Source organism: Delphinus delphis, chromosome 5 (assembly GCF_949987515.2).
Source record: "Delphinus delphis chromosome 5, mDelDel1.2, whole genome shotgun sequence".
NCBI classification, from domain to species: Eukaryota; Metazoa; Chordata; class Mammalia; order Artiodactyla; family Delphinidae; genus Delphinus; species Delphinus delphis.
This window is the reverse complement of record NC_082687.1, coordinates 6,179,806-6,198,606: the sequence shown is the minus strand read 5'-3', so window position 1 is coordinate 6,198,606 and position 18,801 is coordinate 6,179,806. Positions and strand designations below refer to the sequence as shown.

The 18,801-nt window shown below is 39.9% G+C and overlaps 1 protein-coding gene across 2 annotated transcripts in view; it reads left to right on the top strand.

The window, feature by feature from the left end:
* MARCHF1 (membrane associated ring-CH-type finger 1) overlaps positions 1-18,801 on the top strand; it is a 548,885-nt gene that overhangs the window by 495,767 nt on the left and 34,317 nt on the right. For both annotated transcript variants that reach the window (XM_060011951.1, XM_060011950.1), the window contains one exon: positions 2,548-2,728. In XM_060011951.1, the coding sequence (XP_059867934.1) occupies positions 2,548-2,728 (181 nt within the window). The remainder of the gene's footprint in view (positions 1-2,547; positions 2,729-18,801) is intronic.

Genomic DNA, 18,801 nt, shown 5'->3' with positions numbered 1-18,801 from the left:
GATAATTTAGAAAAAATTCAAAATGCTAAAATCACATAAAAAGAAATCTTGTGAAATGGAAATGAACCAAGCTTTTGATTTTTCCTATGGGAAATAATCTTAACTTTATGAAAAAGTGATATTGCCAGTGATGCTTCGGGTGACAGTTTCAGAAGTTCTTTAAAAAGAATCTGTAAGATTTAAGAAGTCTTGACTACAAGCAGAGAACTGTTGTGGTCAGTCTGAACTCAGTCATCAGCGCGGTCCCTGTTTACATCTACTTATGATGAATTACTTCTTCAAGTTAGTAAAAACTCAGAGCCTCAGAATCATCTTGGCAGCTGGGCAACACTTGACCCCCTTTGTGGTGACGAATTATGAGATGGCATTAAGTGCAAATTTTTCTTTTTCAAACAAGAAACTTTACCCCCTGTCCCTGCAGACTGCTGTGGACCAGCGGGCTTCAGTGGTGGGTCAGGAGGGACTTTCGTCTTTATTGTGTGCTTCTCTCTGGAACCTTTACTTCAGCTTTTGTTACTTGCAGAATTTGGGGTGATTTATTTTCTGAACCTTGTTTTCATCATTGTTGATAATAGTCAGACATTGTCTTTAACTCAGGATCACCATGTTTAAGACATGAGTTTTCTGTAAAGGGCCAGGTAGTAAAGATGATAGTTTTTGTGGCCACATGGCCTCTGCATCAACTCTTAGGTCTACAGTTATAGTGAAACACAGCTCTAAATAATACATAAACAAACGTGTGTGGGTGTGGTCCAATAAAACTTTACCGAAACATGCAGCAGGAAGAAATGGGTCATGGTGTGCTGGCCCCTGACCTAAGGGAGTATCTTTGTGTGGGAACAGGTAGAGAAGAGGTTCAAAGGACTTCAGAAATCTCAGCCGCTCGTGATGTATATAATGCGTTAGGTTTCAGTGACTCAAAAAAATAAATATTACAATTAAATGATGTGCTACAGAAACCCAGATATGCTTTCACTGGTTGCTTTTATAATAAGTCACAGTTTGTTGACTGAACAATTCCTTTAGTCAACAAGCATCCACTGACCAACAGTCTGTCGGCAACAGGTATGCTATAAAGTATACTTAAGCCCTGATCCTAGGACCTACACGTTTGGAGAGAGGACATATCTCGGGCTTTCATATTAAGGAATAGGCTCTGAGATGAGTTTTAGTTTTTCCCCACCACGCCAGCCTTTGACATGGGCTGCAACATCCAACACTGATACCTCCTAACTCTGTCCAGGAAAAGGCAGATGCTGATTTTGAACTTTCCTGTGTTCTCATCCTATCACTCCACCCAAAGAGCTTTACTTAAGAAAAAGAGATCCAAGATACTAGTGTACTGTGTCATACTTCTTATTTTGAGGTTAGGGGAGGGTTGGGTTTCAATTCCTGTATCTCATTGCAGTAACAATCTGACCAACCATCACATTTCCCCTGGGGAGACAGCTGAGCTAGATAAATATATTTTAAAATCCACTCTTTAAAACATGCTTCCGGAGAAGAGGTATGAAAGGAAAGTAGCAGCAATTCAAACATTCTTCCAGCCTACCACTGTGATTCTGCTCCAAAAAACTAATATACAGGTGTTTTGGGAACATTCCATTCATATTTCTAACAGAGTTCAAGCAATATTTCTAATTAAATTTAGTAACAACTTCTAACAGCTGGTTATATAATAAGAATTATTGAAGTTCTAAGGTTTGAATTCGTGACCTGGTGGTATAAAAACTTATCCAGTGAGGAAAACAAATTATTTTTTTTAATTTGAAGGAAAGAATAATGAAGATTTCATAGACTATGAATCTGTGACACTAGAAGTCATAGTAATTCAGTAAACTACTTGAACTAGGAGTTCCTTGGAAGATGTAGTAATTAACATTTTAAAACAGTAGGATTTACTGTACTTGAACTTTCTGTAACCAGTAACTTTTGTGACGATGATTATTGACAGTTTAGGCCTTTTGTTTTGACCAAATATGTGTGCATCTTCCTAGGAAAATCTTCATAATATTTCCTAGTTGAGACTTTCTATATTCACTTTATTCCATAGTAGCATGTTAAAATGTTTCAGAATTCTTCCACATTGGTAAGATACCATATGTAGTAAAGTATACACCCCATAAAACTACCATCAAAGTAAAACATTGAAGTTACCAGGTTCCAGCACTCCTTAGAATACTAAGTCGTAACTTTCGTATATGAAAGCAAGCTTGTGCCTATGGATATTGACTTTTAATAGATGAAGGTGGGGACATAGCTCAATAGCTATGCTGTTAAAATTGACTTCCGTGTAGGAATGATCGCACATTTTTGATGTATTGGTGTCTGATGCCTTTGAACATGACTTAAGAGTCCAGCAACGACTATGCAAGGGAAAGGAAATTAGTATTGGCCATAGATTCAGCTCTAGCATTAAGCCGAAGTGTGACGTCCATGGGTCTGAATGTGAGGTTGCAGTTTCTAATACAGCCTGGGATGTGTGGGAGGAGGATGCCGTGTGCTCCCCGAGGGAGAGATCTCACCCGGCTGCTGTATCCTCCCCAGGATCTGTCACTGCGAAGGGGATGAGGGGAGTCCACTCATCACGCCCTGCCGCTGCACGGGCACCCTGCGCTTCGTGCACCAGGCCTGCCTCCACCAGTGGATCAAAAGCTCCGACACGCGCTGCTGTGAGCTGTGCAAGTACGACTTCATCATGGAGACCAAGCTCAAGCCCCTCCGCAAGGTAGGGTGTCGATGGGACGGGTGTGAGAGAGCCGACAAAGCAGGCATTTTGTTAATTGAAGTATAGTTGACTTCAGTAAAAATGTACAATGTTGTGTTAGTTTCAGGTGTACAGCAAAGTGATTCAGTTACACACACATATTAAAAACCCATTTCTTTTCCGCAATAAGATTTTGCTAACATGCTAGTATCCGCTAAGAATACACATCTTGGGTTGGGCTCAATATGTAAAATGCAGCCAAGTGTTTACAGATTATCCTCCCTACTTCTGTTTTAGGGTCTAGGACCTGTGGTTTTTGTTTCACTCTTCAAAGCCAAAGAAAAGCATTTGCATGTGTGTGTGCGTGTGTATGTAAGTGTGTGCATGTGTGCATATGTGTGTGTGTGTGTGCGCAAAATATACCTGTGGGTCAAGGTAATTGAATTGATGAGAACTGTGAGAACATTGCATTGATACTTACTGAAGTCACTTCCCGAGAAGGTTAGATAATAGATCCCATAGATTAAACAATATGAACTCACCTAATTTCTTGAAAGCCAGGCATTAGGTAATGGAAGAGAATGATGTCTTCTACAAGGCGTGGACTCTTTTTTGTGTTTGCCTTTATCTGGGGATTTGGTTTGATAGTTTATGTATTATTTTTATTTTTTCATGTATTATTTTTCCATATTGTGCATCAAGCTGCAAGAGAGAGGTAAGTTTTTTTATCTATAAATTTAATCTTCAAATTTCTCATATGTGTTATATTTTTCTAAAGAATGAAGGTAAGAATTGAGTTGAATATAAAGTTAGCATCTAAATCAATGCTGGCCGAGGATAGCTTGTAAAGGATGCAAACAAAGACAATGAACTTTATATACTTCATGCATGATAGCTGGGACCCTGGATTTTAGCATGTTAACTTATCTTTTAGCCTAACTGAAGCCTTACGTATACGGATGCCTCAATTTCCAAAGGAGAGTATGGAAACGGCAACTTAAATAATGAATCTGCCTAGAGCTGCTTTTTTATTTAAATTTCATGCAAAGAAAAAATGAATTAAGGTGATGGGTTCCAGGGTGAGCAGAAATGTAAAGCAAACAAGAATATTCCAATAGACATCTGATTGGTGGCTGGCCATTGCAAGTCTTCATGAATTCTGTAAATTACAGAGAGGGAGAACAACAGTCCCTGCTTTTGTGATAGCCTTGATTTTTAAAATCTGCCAGTGGTTTATAGATGTCAAAACTGGTGCATAAAACACCTTTGAGTTATGGATTTTTTTAACATGTGGGGTGACCTGAGTGCCAAAAGGTGACACTCTGATCCTCCAAGTCCCAAAGCAATAGATGCCAGAAATAGAAACGGACCCTACCTCCTTGCCCTTTGCTTTATCCGCTGAAGGATGCTGTGTGCTCTGGAGCCGCTACATGACACACTGTGCTCTGTGATTCTGTAAATTTCTCTTCTTACCCCTCAGGGAAGTACCAATTGTTTCATAACATCTGTACAGTTCTCCATTTTTTTCAACCTACATCTGTATAAAATTTTCATTTCAACTTTTCAAACATAGTATTTCAATATGAGAACAACAATCTAGGATAATAAAATATTCTAATTTTCTCTTCTTCATACTGTGTGCCCCTCCCCCATTTTTGTATCATAAACAGTACATGATGTTGTATGGACCTTGGAAAGTCTTCTACCTTCAGCTTTTCTAGAATCACCCCTGACATACAGCTTTGATCCTTTCTTAGTATTCCATTCCCAATAAGTTAACAATCCTTTCAAAAGATCTTTTTTTTCCTCAACCAACCTGTTTACAAACCAGAGGAAGACTACGAATACATCTATCTTTTTAATCTTAAACTCAGCCATAAAAAGGAACAAAATTGTGCCATTTGCAGAGACGTGGATAGACCTAGAGACTGTCATACAGAGTGAAGTAAGTCAAAAAGATAAAAACGAATATCGTATAATATTGCTTATATGTGGAATCTAGAAAAATGGCACAGATGAACTTATTTGCAAAGCAGAAATAGAGACACAGACGTAGAGAACAAACTTAGGGATACCAAAGGGGGAAGGGGGGGTGGGATGAACTGGGAGATTGTGATTGACACATATACACAACTATGTATAAAATAGATAACCAATGAGAACCTACTGTATAGCACAGGGAACTCTACTCAGTCCTCTGTCATGACCTAAATGGGAATGAAAAAAAAGAGTGGATATATGTATACGTATAACCAATTCACTTTGCTGCACAGCAGAAACTAACACAACATTGTAAAGCAACTATACTCCAATAAAAATTTAAAAATATATATATTGCAGCAACCTAGTGGGCACATCCTATCTGTTGATTAATGAAATACCCTAGTTTCTTTTCACAGACGTTTCCTTTGATTGGTCGTAAGTACTGATGAAGGGCGGGCAGCATGTCAACATCCTTCATTTTTTTTTTTTTTTTTTTTGTGGGGGGGTTCCGCGGGCCTCTCACCGTTGTGGCCTCTCCCGTTGCGGAGCACAGGCTCCAGATGCGCAGGCTCAGTGGCCATGGCTCACGGGCCCAGCCGCTCTGCAGCATGTGGGATCTTCCCGGACCGGGGCGTCCCCTGCATCGGCAGGCGGACTCTCAACCACTGCGCCACCAGGGAAGCCCAACATCCTTCATTTTTAATAGCATATATACCTACAGAGGATGTCAGAATCTAATCCAGAGGCTGCTTGCCAACAGCCCACAGATGTGTTTTACTTGACCCACAGGGCTGAAAATTTGAATCTGTGATAATTTCATGTAAAATCCCACACATCTGTATTTGTTTGAAAACCACTGTATCTGGCTTGACAGGAACCACATATCCGTAAGACAACAACCAGTGTAGCTAGCGGGAGGCTGGCCCCTTTGTAAAGCTGTTTGCCCTCAAGGGCCCTGCATTTCTCAGTCCTCCTTCTTTCTGATCCTGAGACATCTCCTCTCATTTGAGCATGAGATCTCAGTGATCTCTGAGCATCAGATCTCTCTGTGGCTCTGGTATACAGATCTGAATTTTCAGCTCCTGGTCTAACATGGTCTAACACAGTCCTAGACATAAGAAATATACATGCTATTCCTACCTCTATGATTTATGGGCTTTAAAAACCTAAAAAAAGGATTCCACACTTTCACTTTCTGCCTTAAAATTATGGGGCCCTGTGGTAATACTTCAATGGCAGTATCTGAAATGACTTTTCAGATTTTGAAGTGATGTGAACTATACAGACATGAGGCATAACGGTTCTGGATGGTTTATTTTCATGGCACTGAGATTCATCAACAGTTTTCTTTTGGTAGTTTTCAAGTGGTCATTAAGAATGACAGGTATAGCATTTAATTAGAATATATTCAAAGTACATCTAATTAATTGCTCTCAACTCAGTAATTCTATTACAGTTTATAACATTCTAAAGACCAACCACATGAAACAATTAATTTAGCTAATGATTCTGAATTTCTATCATTAGCCAATGAAGGCAGGAAATTCTGTGGAGATGAAATGGTTTCTTGAAGTAGAAAGGTACAAATCTTCATAGTCTGACAAACCTTGGGGCTTAATAGCCTCTAAAGATATCAGTGAAAGCTTACTTCATTAATTGCTACTGTTACTACACTAAAATCTAAGTTAGTGAATTCATCAAGGTATCCTAATGTTTCCAGAAGAAAATCTTTAAAGCCTAAATAAAAGCAAGGCCTTATTTGAGAAAAAGCAGTTTTCATCACCTTTAAGTCAGTGGCTCAGCTACTTTTATAACACTCAATAGAAGTCTCATTAATCTACTGAGTTACCAAGAATCAGAAATAATTCTCAGGGCCCAGAAAAGTCAAAAATACAGAAAGCGCAGCAACGACTAAGTGCTGTCTGCAACTGCATGCAGTCTCAGGACAAGGACAAGGAAACTAATCTGTTCTGAAGCTGAAGAACTGCATGGGGCAGATCTGAATCTCACTCCTGAATGGCAGAAGCCAGCTGCTGGACAGAAAGCTAAGCTTAATGAGGACAGAGAATACTCCTGACACTGTGTGTCCTTCCCTAAAAGAGTTCTCTATATGGTTTTCCATTCACAAACTATTTGAAAATAGATAATACAAAATATGCAAATCCATGCATCAGTTCCTTGTCTCATTTCTGCAAATAAAATGAGGCAGTGAATCAATTCAATTACATTTGCTTTAGTAGCAGTTAGGTCAAACCATATGCACTTGTCATTTTTATAGATCAAAAACAGTTGAAGATTGGTAAATTCATAAATGTAAGTTCTGTAGAACTTATTATGCTAAATAAAAAGGAATAATCATTTCGATATTTCTAAATTTATTTTATTGGAGGATAGTTGATTTACCATGTTGCGTTAATTTTTGCTGTTCAGCAAAGTAATTCAGCTATACATATATATACATTTTTATTCATATTCTTTTCCATTATGGTTTATCACAGGATATTGAATATAGTTCCCTGTGCAATACAGCATTTTTATATTTCTACATTTCCACCATAGTGACTTACAATGCTTTAGTTGAAATACCTATTTTCAGAAAATAAAGAACTGTATTTAACAACTACTGTGTTATTTTTTCCCTTTCCTTAATTTGAGGTAGCATCCATCTTTCAGAATAGCCAAGAGCCAATGCAAGTTAGCATAGCAGGTGAACCACCCGAAGGGTGTTACTGATTCTCTGCTGAGCTGGAACTCTTGCAGTTCGTAGCCTTAACATTGGACCAGGCAGGGTGCAGTCAGATTCCTAGCCAGCAGCTTCTAGCACCCTATTGAATAATCATACATAATAATACAGAAAGGAAATTCAAAATGCATCCTTTACTTAGCATTATGGGTGATTTGCAATTTCACTAATGCAACCACCACAGACTGAATTTTCTGCTCTGTGCCAGGCATTTGGAATGTATTTCTCAATTAATTTCATCTCATTACAGCGCCATTGTGTGTAGGCACGTGAAGCCCATTTTACAGATGAGCAAATGAGCCACTTGCTGTCTCACACCCCGAGATTCCTGATTCCATAGCATGTGCTGGCTGCATGGCATCTCACTGCCATAAGCACTGGGAACCTTGCCCTTTAAGCATCAAAGCTTCAGTTTTCACTTAAACTATCTAGTGGAAATCTTTCAAATTAAAACTTTCTAAAGTAAAATGGTTGCTAAAACCTTTTTAAATTTTTTTTTATTGAAGTAGAGTTGATTTACAATGTGTTAGTTTCAGGTGCACAGCAAAGTGATTCAGTTCTGTGTATATATATAACTTTTTCAGATTCTTTTCCCTTTTAGGCTATAACAAAATACTGAGCATAATTCCCTGTGCTATCCAGTAGGTCCTTGTTGATTATCTATTTTATATACAGTAGTGTGTATCTGTTAATCCCAAACTCCTAATCCGTCCCTCCCCCTTTCCTCTTTGGTAACCATAGCTTGTAAAACCTTCTTTTTTAAACATGCTTGTTTCACCCAATATATTTTCCTAATACTCAGTTACATCATTATATAAACATCAGTTATTTTGCAGGCTGAAAACATCAGCAGCCTCGGCCGTTTATCTTCACTCCCATTTGCCAGCCTACTGTGCTTTGAAAGCCCTTCTATCTGTAGTTTCTCTTTCTTCCTGCTCTCAGAGCATGTGCTTCACTCCTCTCCTCCTCCAGTAGCCCTTATTCAACATACTACATTGCTACTGCCTTTTCGCTTTAAACAACAAAAACAACAAAATCAAAATTATAGACTTGGGTCTATAAAGGGCTGAAGTCAGTTCTAGATGAACTTCTGCGTGATTCTCTTTGATCATTGGCAAGGGTTTTAGCAGGCGTGTCATGCTGACACCGGTCTAGTGTTCTTGGAGTTCTCCATAGCATCCTTCTTAATTCTCAGTTTGACTCAAATTACTTGGGATTACATGATAAGAAAGCCCTCCGCAAGTGAACTTTTGATGTCTCCAGGCTGTTCGCTTATAGTCAGAGCCCAGTTCTTGGGAGCAGGTTTGCTGTTTCATTTCTTCACAGACTTGTAAGCCTGGAAGCAATGAAAATCTCTGCCCTAGTACAGGGCCAGACAAAGCTTCCTTTATACTCTTGCAGAACATCCGTACTCATAATTTGCAGTGCATGCTCATTCAACCATCTTCTTGCCGAGTTTCAGTTTCATTATTATATGAGCCCTCAGTGATTTAGAATACTCTTAGGAAGTGATTCTGTTTTCAAACTCATAGTCTCCAAATGATCCGGGAAGTTTTCCACACAGATTTCTCACTGTCCAGTGGTGGCGTTGTCTCCAGCCTAGCACTTCCCTTACCTTCCAGGGGCTTTATTCTGTGAGAAGGAGGGGCCAGCAGGCTCCTAACTGCTTGCTGTGGGAAGGGAGAGAGTGAGGAAACCAGCAGATAACAAAAAGAAGATCATGAAAAGAGAAGGAGTTCAATTCAATGGGAGCATTATCTTCTGTACTAAAACATTTTTCTTGGTTTTTGTTGCTGTTACTTGTTTTATGCTCTCGATTGAACTACAGTTGATACTTCGATTAAAATAATATTCCAGGGTGAGTAGGTAACAGTCCCAACATGTCTGTGTCAGATAATCATGAGATGGAAAATACAAGCATCTCGCATATTTTTCTAATAGGTACCTGGGAATTATCACACGGCCTCATCCTTTTGTCTTTTGAGGAAACACTCGTAGGTCAATTAGTCTGTAAAATTTCAAAAACAGAAAAACAACTATGTAGTCAACTGGGCTCAATAATATAGAATAATTGGTTCAAAATAGAAATATTCTTCTCTGGGGAGCAGATCTTCTTCTTTTGTGAAGCTTGCATCCATAAATAGGCCTCCCCCTAGGCAGAGTGGACCCCAGCGCCGCAGCCAGCTGTGTTCTGAATGGTTGTCCTGAAAAGGTGCCAATGGGCCCAGTTCACTCATTCACTCAACTCCCGGTAGGATCTACCACGTCTCAGTGGTGCTCAGTAGAGAACCAGATAGAAAACCCCTGCTCTCAGAGGGCCTAGAGTCCCCTGCAAGAAGGATGGAAAAGGCTGAATAACTTACAATAAGGTGTAATAAATTTGAAAAGCATGGTAGTTGGTGGGTAGTGGTGTGGGAATCAAGAATTTTCTGTGGGAATGGGAACGGTCGTTCAGAGAGAGCAAGCCACCGTATATTTGGTCTTTATTGTGAGACCATCATATCAAGAGGGTTTTTTTTTTTGCAGTAACTGTAGACACATAGCAAAGTGTCTCTTCTCTTTTGTTCTCCATGCTTCCCATAACCTGGGGTAATCAAGAAGGTATTAGCTACCAGTTGGACATCTGGGAAAACAGCAGGATTTGCTAGGTCTCCCAAAGGAGACAGAAGTAAACTATTCCTGAATGATCATTGTTGGCTGGAACATTTCTCTTCAGGACTTCCTTATTAGAAGTCCCAATTGTATACTAATTTAGTTCAGTTTCTCTCTTTGAACATTATCCCTTGAAGAATATAACTTCACCGGGTTGGTTAGAACGTTACCTGGTGTTAGTATTCTAGATATGAAAAGAAACACTTAACTTACATTATATTCTTTACTGAAGTCTTTAACTGGACACAGTGCCCTGCTTGGGAGGATCTATTTTCCTTTTGCCAAGGATAAGGGACACACAGAATGGAACTTCTTTTATATACTGTGTATTTTGATACTTGAAACGTAAACTGTGGTTAAAATGATGGAATCAGTGTTGCAGTGATCCATATGGACAGCATAAAAGCATCAAATTAGAATGTGCAAAAGCAGATGCACATCTGTGTGTGCGCGCGCGCACACACACACACACACACACACACACACACACACACACACACACACACACACACACACACACACACACACACACAGTTACAAGTAAAGCTTTCCCCAAAGCATCATCTTATGACTGAGGGTTTTTTATGGGAAAGAGGTATGTATATATTGTGTTAACATCTGTATTGGAGTATAATTGCTTTACATTGTTGTGTTAGTTTGTGTTGTTTAACAAAGTGAATCAGCTATACATATATCCCCATATCCCCTCCCTCTTGCGTCTCCCTCCCTCCCACCCTCCCTATCCCACCCCTCTAGGTGGTCACAAAGCACCGAGCTGATCTCCCTGTGCTATGCAGTTGCTTCCCACTAGCTATCTATTTTACATTTGGTAGTGTGTATATGTCCATGCCACTCTCTCATTTCGTCCCAGCTTACCCTTCTCCCTCCCTGTGTCCTCAAGTCCATTCTTTACGTCTGCGTCTGTCTTTATTCCTGTCCTGCCCTTAGGTTCATCAGAACCATTTTTTTTTTTTAGATTCCATATATATGTGTTAGCATATGGTATTTATTTTTCTCAGAAAGAGGTAAATTTATCTTTCACTTTCATTTTTCTTAAGATGGTGGAATGATCATCAAATTACTTTCATATTTAAATTTTCCTCCAACTAAACATTTTTCTCTCTTGGCTGGGATTTTTTTCTTAATTCATTGCTCAAATCTTGGCATAAAACATAAGAAAAAATTTTCCCTAATTTTTTGGTTTAATATTTTGAAACATAAGGCACTGGGAATCAACATGGCCTTTTGAAAATATCAACATGGCCTATTTTGAAAATAGTTTGAAAAACTATTTAAACCAAGTCAAATTCCTTTTCTATTGGATTGACAAGTAAGAGAGAAATGAGGGAGACTTTGATATGATCTATCTGGGAGGATGGTGTCGAGCCCCACCTAGTCCATCAACATGCGTGTGTGATGCTATGAACGTTATCATGAGGTCAGTGGCTGGAAGATTTCACTCTAAAAGAGGACCAATCCTTCACAAGCCAGTTTCCTTCCAATTTTCTACTCTTCTCTCCCTGGTACCATCAAGTGGCTCCTGATTCTTGCTTCCCACATAGATACACCACAGCCTCATCATACCAGTGCTGTCACCCTGCATATGAACGCTTTGCCCCAAATTAGGCTGATTTACCCCAGCCAGATATGGCAGGACCTGCCCCTGTGAAATGTATGGCGTTGAACATTATAAAAAGTGGGGAGAGTGGGTCAGGAGGCAGAGAGGTTGGGCAATCCATACCCCATTCTCTTTCCCGTTCTCTCTGAGAGGCAAGCTATTCTCCCCTAAGGGAGGTCCCTCCACACGGAGACCTGAAGCAAAGGGGAGAGGGAAGACCTGGAAGACAACAGCGCTTCCATCATAGAGATCTTCCTCCAGGGGACCTCACACTCCATTCCCAAAACACAGAGACCCCTGCAGTCAGGAATGAGTCATACGTTTAAATCCTCTTTTAACTGAAATATACAGAGAGGAGTTACAGTAAATTTAAAAAGACAAATAATCCATTCAAATAGTAAAGGAAAGAGCTACACGTCAGAAGATCAGATTTTTTGAAATATGTGATTCTTCTTTTTAAGACTTACTTACCACTTATCTATTTTATTTATTTTTGGCTGCGTTGGGTCTTAGTTGTGGCTCATGGGGCTCTTCGTTGTGGGGTGCGGACTTCTCTGTAGTTGTGGAGCGTGGGTTTTCTCTTCTCTAGTTGCAGCGCGCAGGCTCCAGGGCGTGTGGGCTCTGTAGTTTGTGGCATGTGGGCTCTAATTCAGGTGCGGGAGCTCAGTAGTTGTGGCACATGGGGCTTAGTTGCCCCACGGCATGCGGGATCTTTTAGTTCCCTGACCAGGGATCGAACCGGTATCCCCTGCATCATAAGGTGGATTCTTTACCACTGAACCACCAGGGAAGTCCCAGAAGATCAGATTTTAATTCTGGTTCTGAAGCTTAATCCCTCTGACCTTTGTCTCAGTTTCTTCATCTGTAAAACGAAGAGTCTGGACAAGATTATCTTTTAAGTTTTTTCCAACATAAAATTCTGTGATTTCACAAAAAAGCAAAGTGAGGAATCTGAAAGAGAGAGAGGAAGGAAGGAAGGGAGGGAGGGAGGGAGGGAAGGGGGGAGGGAGGGAGGAAGGGACCTCGCATTAAATGAATTTTAAATGTTCAGAAGAAAAACTTCACACCCACAGTAGCTCAGGTTCTACAGGACAGGATGCTGAGTAACAGAGTCCAAGTTCAAGTCCTGAAGAAGTAACGTGTATGCTTTCTCAATCTTGTTACCCTTTAGAGCAGATCATGGTGGGTAAAACAAGACACACTCTCTACACATTCTAAAAAGAAAGCCAGTGAAAAGCATGACTAAAGGAAGACAGGGAAGAAGAAAGGGAGAGGGAAGAGGAGAAAGAAAGAAGCAGAGAGAGAAAAGGGGAGTGTATAGGGCGGCTGAGTACCCGAGGTGTCCTGGGAGGTGACTGGAAGCTAGAGGGTCCAGGCCACACTCTTCTTTCTTATAAGTTGTAAACAGGTCATTAAGAACTAAAAAAAAGTCAAGCAAATTCAAATGGTTCTTGACAGCAAGCTTCCGCTACATGTAAGACTCCTGGCCCTAAGAAAAGAGGCAGGCTGGGCTGAAAGTCATCTTCTCTTTGCACAACCAAGAAAACCAGTGTAGACTGAAGGGTTAGTTGAATCTAAGAAAGATTCTGTTTTCTTGAAGGCTAGTGTTTCTGTAAACGTAGAGCCAGTTTATTGCAAAAGTTGATATTTTGATGAAGTATTTCTACCAATAAGCAAAGCTAACAAATTTTTGAGCTAGATCTTTTCTGCCTCCAGGAAATGAGTTATCTCCCAAGAGACTGATAATCTCCTACTAAACTCTCTGCATAAATAAGACCACACCATAGATAAGGGCCAACTGTGTCTGAAGGACCACACTGAGAGGGTTCCAGGAATGCCCAGTCCTGATTCACTACTCCCACTTTCATTCAGTCAGTCAACAAACATTTACTGAGCATCTGCTATGTGCCAGTCACTGTCCCTGGTAGTAAGATTATAGTGATAAACAAGTAGAGTCCTCTGATCTCATTCACACCCCTAATTCACATTCTTGTGAAGTAGGGGTGAAGGCTGAGAGTTTGAAAATGAGTTAGTCAAAATATTTTGAAGTAGACTTAAAAACTATATGAGAGATATTTTTAGTAACTTTGGGCAGGGTTAATAAAATTCCAGCTATTACATTATAATCAAAAGGAAGTTTATGGGACTTCTTTGAATCCTCAATTTCACAACTACCTCTCTGTTCCATTAGAACAATTTAATAAAGAAAATTAAATGAAAAGGTTGTTGAGTGAGTGAGGAACCAAAGCTGGGAAGATACACAGAGACAATCGTGCCCAAGTTGGCTGAGGAAAATTACCCCATGTCTGTGGAAAGCTTCTCAGTCCCACAGAGCATTCACTTTCTATTGGGAGCCAGGCAGGTAAGATAAATGAATGAAGCAGCCTGTTCTTAGGAGGATAAATGGCAAATAAGGCAATACAGGTCATGTGCTAAGGAGTAGAAGAGACTGTGGCACTCTGAAATAGACACACCTACTCTAAACAGAGAAATCAACAGTAGTTGATTGTTGCCAAATCAACTGCTTTTCCAGATGAAGCCACAATTCTAGATTTAGCTTAATCTCTTCTGATTTTTAAAAAACAACCGTAACTAATCAAACTCAAGATTTATTCGGGCAAAGCAAAACAGATCTGAAGGCTAGATTCAGCCCCCAGACCAAGAGTCTATGACCTCTGCAGGGTAGAAGTGCCTATCTATCTTTGCAGATATCTCCCCAATGGAGTAGAGCATGATGCAGTGAAAAGAACCTGGGCTGAGTGTGCAGGACAGCGAAAGTCAAACCCCCAGTGTAGCCACCCTGTGGCTGTAGGTGCATCCTGTGACCTGAGATGGGATCTATCAAACTGAAGGAGGAAGGAGGAAGGGTGGCAATAATATTGATATCTACTTTGCCAACTTTTCAGTTTGTACTGAGGAATAAAATGATGTAAGTACAAGTCCTTTGTCAGCAGTAAAGTCCCACAAAGTGGCGGTGTTATTATCTTCCCCAGTTTCCCATCACCCAATCGATGCTCTAGCAAATTCACTTTTCCATTCTTACTAAATCAGCATTTAGCATTGAATTCACTGGAAGGCCATTAAGAGAGTAGCATGCACATCTTCAAAGAACTATTTCTAAAGCGTTGGATGATTATAGGGGTACATGCATTGATTAATTTGTTCAGTGATTCGGGGTGTTTAGTCATCCACGTAAGAGTTATGCTGGTTTAAGTTTGCAACTTAATTTATCTATAAAGAATTTGCTGAGCAAATTAATAATGTAAGCAAGGTGAAGGCAGGAAAATCATTAACATACTGAAAACTCTTAAGGAGTTCATAAAAATGTTCAAGAAAATCATTAGCCTTGCCTGGCATATTTGACCAAAATTTATTTCGTGTTTACTTTCTGAAGGGTGACCGCTAAGTGTACTGGGCAGTCATTTGCATATGAACACCTGACGTAGTTGTTAATCCTTTTTATTGATGCATTGAAATATTTCTTTTAAAAACTTCTGATACAGAGTAACCCAATAGCCTGGTTATTTTTATTTTTTTCTACCTGACTGTGTAATGATTAGGGCTTGAGCTCTGGAGTCAGCCTGCCAGTGTTTGCACCTTGAAAGCAGTCATTGTAGCTTTAGAGCTTTGGGCAAGTTACTCAATTTCTCCATGCCTGTATTTCCTCATGTGTAAAATGGAGATAATAAAAGTGTGTACCACCCGATACGGTTGTTAGGCAGTCTGAATGAGATAATACATGAAAAGCACTCAGCACTGCATCTGGAACATGATGAGAATAAATATTAACTATTAGTGTATGTAAATTTTAAGTGACTTTAATTTCAACTTCTCAGCCTTGTTTATGGTCCTAGAATTTTTAAGTAAGAAGTGTCTTTTGAAATTGTAACTGGTTTCCAAAGCTGTTTAAAGCAGTAGAACTCCCCTCCTTTTTTTAATGTAATTCTATTTAGAATTCAAAAATATAAAAGAGGTAAGAGGACACAGGGCAGACGGAGACACTACAGCGTGACTCGGGCGTGGCCCCCTGATTGACAGTGGCATTTCCCAGGGATCAGCAAAGCCATGGCACCCTCGCTGAAGCCACACAGCCTAGCCTGGAACAGCTGAGAGGGTAGGAAGGTGAAATCTAAAAGATCATAGACACAGATTGGGTGCTTGACTTCAACCCCTAGCTTTGATGAGCTAGTACCAATGATTTGGTTCAAGAACCGGGGTGCCAAGTAGAAGAAACAGCAGTGCAAAAACTCAGCAACAGGCTTTGCCAGGAGCATCAAACCATGCGATTTCAGTGAAGGGGAGACCCCGTACCCACCACTGCTGCAGACATTTGTCCTGGGTGTCCCGATGCTTCTGCAGCTGAGCCTCTGGCACTGAGTCAGCCTGAGCAGAGGTGCCTCCTCTTGGCATTCATAGTGGAATTCTTAGCATTATGATGCCCGAGAAACATGTCTGGAGTCTCAGGTCTTTCTTGGGCACAGTTCCCTGAGACACTCGTAGACCAATTTGTACAACTGCCTTACCTGGGGAAGATGATCCCAACAGCCTAGATACGTATCTCTTCCTCTGGGTGCCCTGGCAGGGGAAGGCTGGCCGGCACTGGTCTCCTTCTGCCTTAGGCACACCGTTCTTGAGGAAGGTCTGTGTCCAAGCCCTGATGTCACCAAGCATTCCAGATACCTTTAATGGGTGGACTTGGGTTGAAAGAGACCAAGCTCAGGGATTAATCTGTTTCTGTAAGAAAAATAACCACCCACCTTTCCTCACAGCCTACATCTTCTGTCCTCCCTTTGGGCATCTCCTCGTCCAAATTTCTGAATCACAGAGAGTTGTCAGGTGACTTTGAGGAAAGAGCAGAAATTAACCTCCCAACTTACCCCTTGAGTTTAGCTCAAAGAACAGTCCGACCAAAGTCTTGACAACTGAAGAATTCCTGCCCCTCACGGGCCAGCATTTATCAACATTTTGATGTTTGTGGAAATTGGAGGATGTAAGGGCCTGTAACTTACGTAACACCAGTGTTATTTAAACACGTCCAGCGGGGAGGGAAAGACTGACGTTTCCAGCATTTCTCAGGAAGCTGACATAGCATTACTATCAGAACTTGACAAAGAAATCTTAACTGGTTAAATTGTATATTTATGTTTTAGGCATGCATCAATTAAAAAAAGTAAACACTTTTCCCTTAGATGTCAAGTAGCTAATAAAAAGCATTCAATGAAAGACTTGAAAAAGAAAGTTGAACAAATATTCCAGAAACTAAAATAAAAGGATAAAAGGAGTAAAACAATTCTTTAAGGCATAGAATAGACAAAAAGGCAGAGAAAATTATCAAAGAAATAATGCAAGAGTGCTTCTGAAAAATGAAGAGCGTGATTATCCAGCACAAATGAAGAAATACTTAGAAAAGTGTTTGCTACTGTGAAACTCCGAAGACCAAGAATAAATAAAAATGAAGAGTAAATTCAGGAAGCTTTCAGAAGGTTCTGATGAATTCCATTGTAATCAGAATTATGGTGATAATTATTACCATAATTTGGTGATAAAGAGGTGGCTTAGTACGTACTGGCATATTCTAAAGGAATATTCAACCACAATTTTAATACTTAGCAAATATACCAACAAAATGTAAGAGTAGAATAAAGATTTTCAGACAATGCGAGGATTCTAAAAATTTACATCCCATGGCCTCTTAGGAAACTTTTCAAGGGAATCCTTAAGCAAAATAAGGGACTTGACACGGAAAAAAGTTAAGATTGGAAAAGCACAGGAAGCAACACAGCAGAGGAGCAAAGACGCTCTCAGAACAAGGTCTGGGCACCCAGCATTTCTAAACTATTAGAAAGGGACTGCCCCCGGGGAGGGTGCAGAGGAGGAAAAGAAATACGTGCACCAAGACAGTGACGTGTTCAGAATGGGGAATAGGATAGAAGCCTCAGGGTCAGAGGTCAGTGGAAAAATCAGTTTGGTAGGATATCTGACTTGCTTCAGAAGTAAGATTAAGGGGCTTTGGATAGATGCATTGAAGGATATAGAAAAAAATTAAAGTAGATACATTTTAAGCAAATAATTAAAAGGGAATTATCTTTAAAATGCAACAGAAATTTATTAAGAAAGTGAATTATTTCTCTAGAGCAGCAATTCTCAAACATTTTGGTCTCAAGACGCTTTTACAAATTATGGAAGACACCAGAGAGCTTTGGTTTATGTGCGTTATATCTACCAGTATTTACCAGGTTAGGAACTGAGACTGAGAAACGTTCAAATATGCACTTATTAAATTATTTTAAAATAATAAGAAACATTTCATGTTAAGATAAGTACTATATTTTTATGAAAAATTATATTTCCAAAACAAAAAGTATTCAATGAGAAGAGCTGCACTGTTTCTCACTTCGCTCATCTCTCTAATGCCTAATCTCTCTAATGTCTGGTCTAATGGAAGACAGCTGAAATCTCGTGTCTGCTTCCGTATTCAGTCTGCTGAATGTGCCCTACTTCATGTAGCTTCTGGAAAATCCCACCATACAAAAATCTTTGAGAATTATTATTAAATCGTTTTGACCACACTGATCTCTTGAAAGGATTCCCAGATGACACTTTGAAAAACACTGCTCTCAAGTAACACTTGATTTCTTTAATGAATACCATTTTATATAGTTATAATTTCTTATATTGATGTAATCAAACTAGCCCTACACTTATCCTGGGAGGATGAATATGAGTGGGCGGGGCTGTGGCTGAGCATTAAATCCTCAACAACAATAATAAGAGGTCAACAGGTGATGTGTAATATCAATGAGTTGTCATAACAGTAGAAGCATATTACGGAAAATGAGGGAAGTAAATATCAGAAGCAACACCTACTATAGCACCTCACAGCAGTCAGAACGGCCATCGTTAAAATAGCTACACACAACGAATGCTGGAGAGGGTGTGGAGAAAAGGGAACCCTCCTGCACTGTTGGTGGGAATGTAAATTGATAACAGCCACTATGGAGAACAGTATGGAGGTTCCTTAAAAACTAAAAATAGAACTGCGACCCAGCGATCCCACTACTGGGCATATACCCGGAGAAAACCATCATTCAAAAAGAT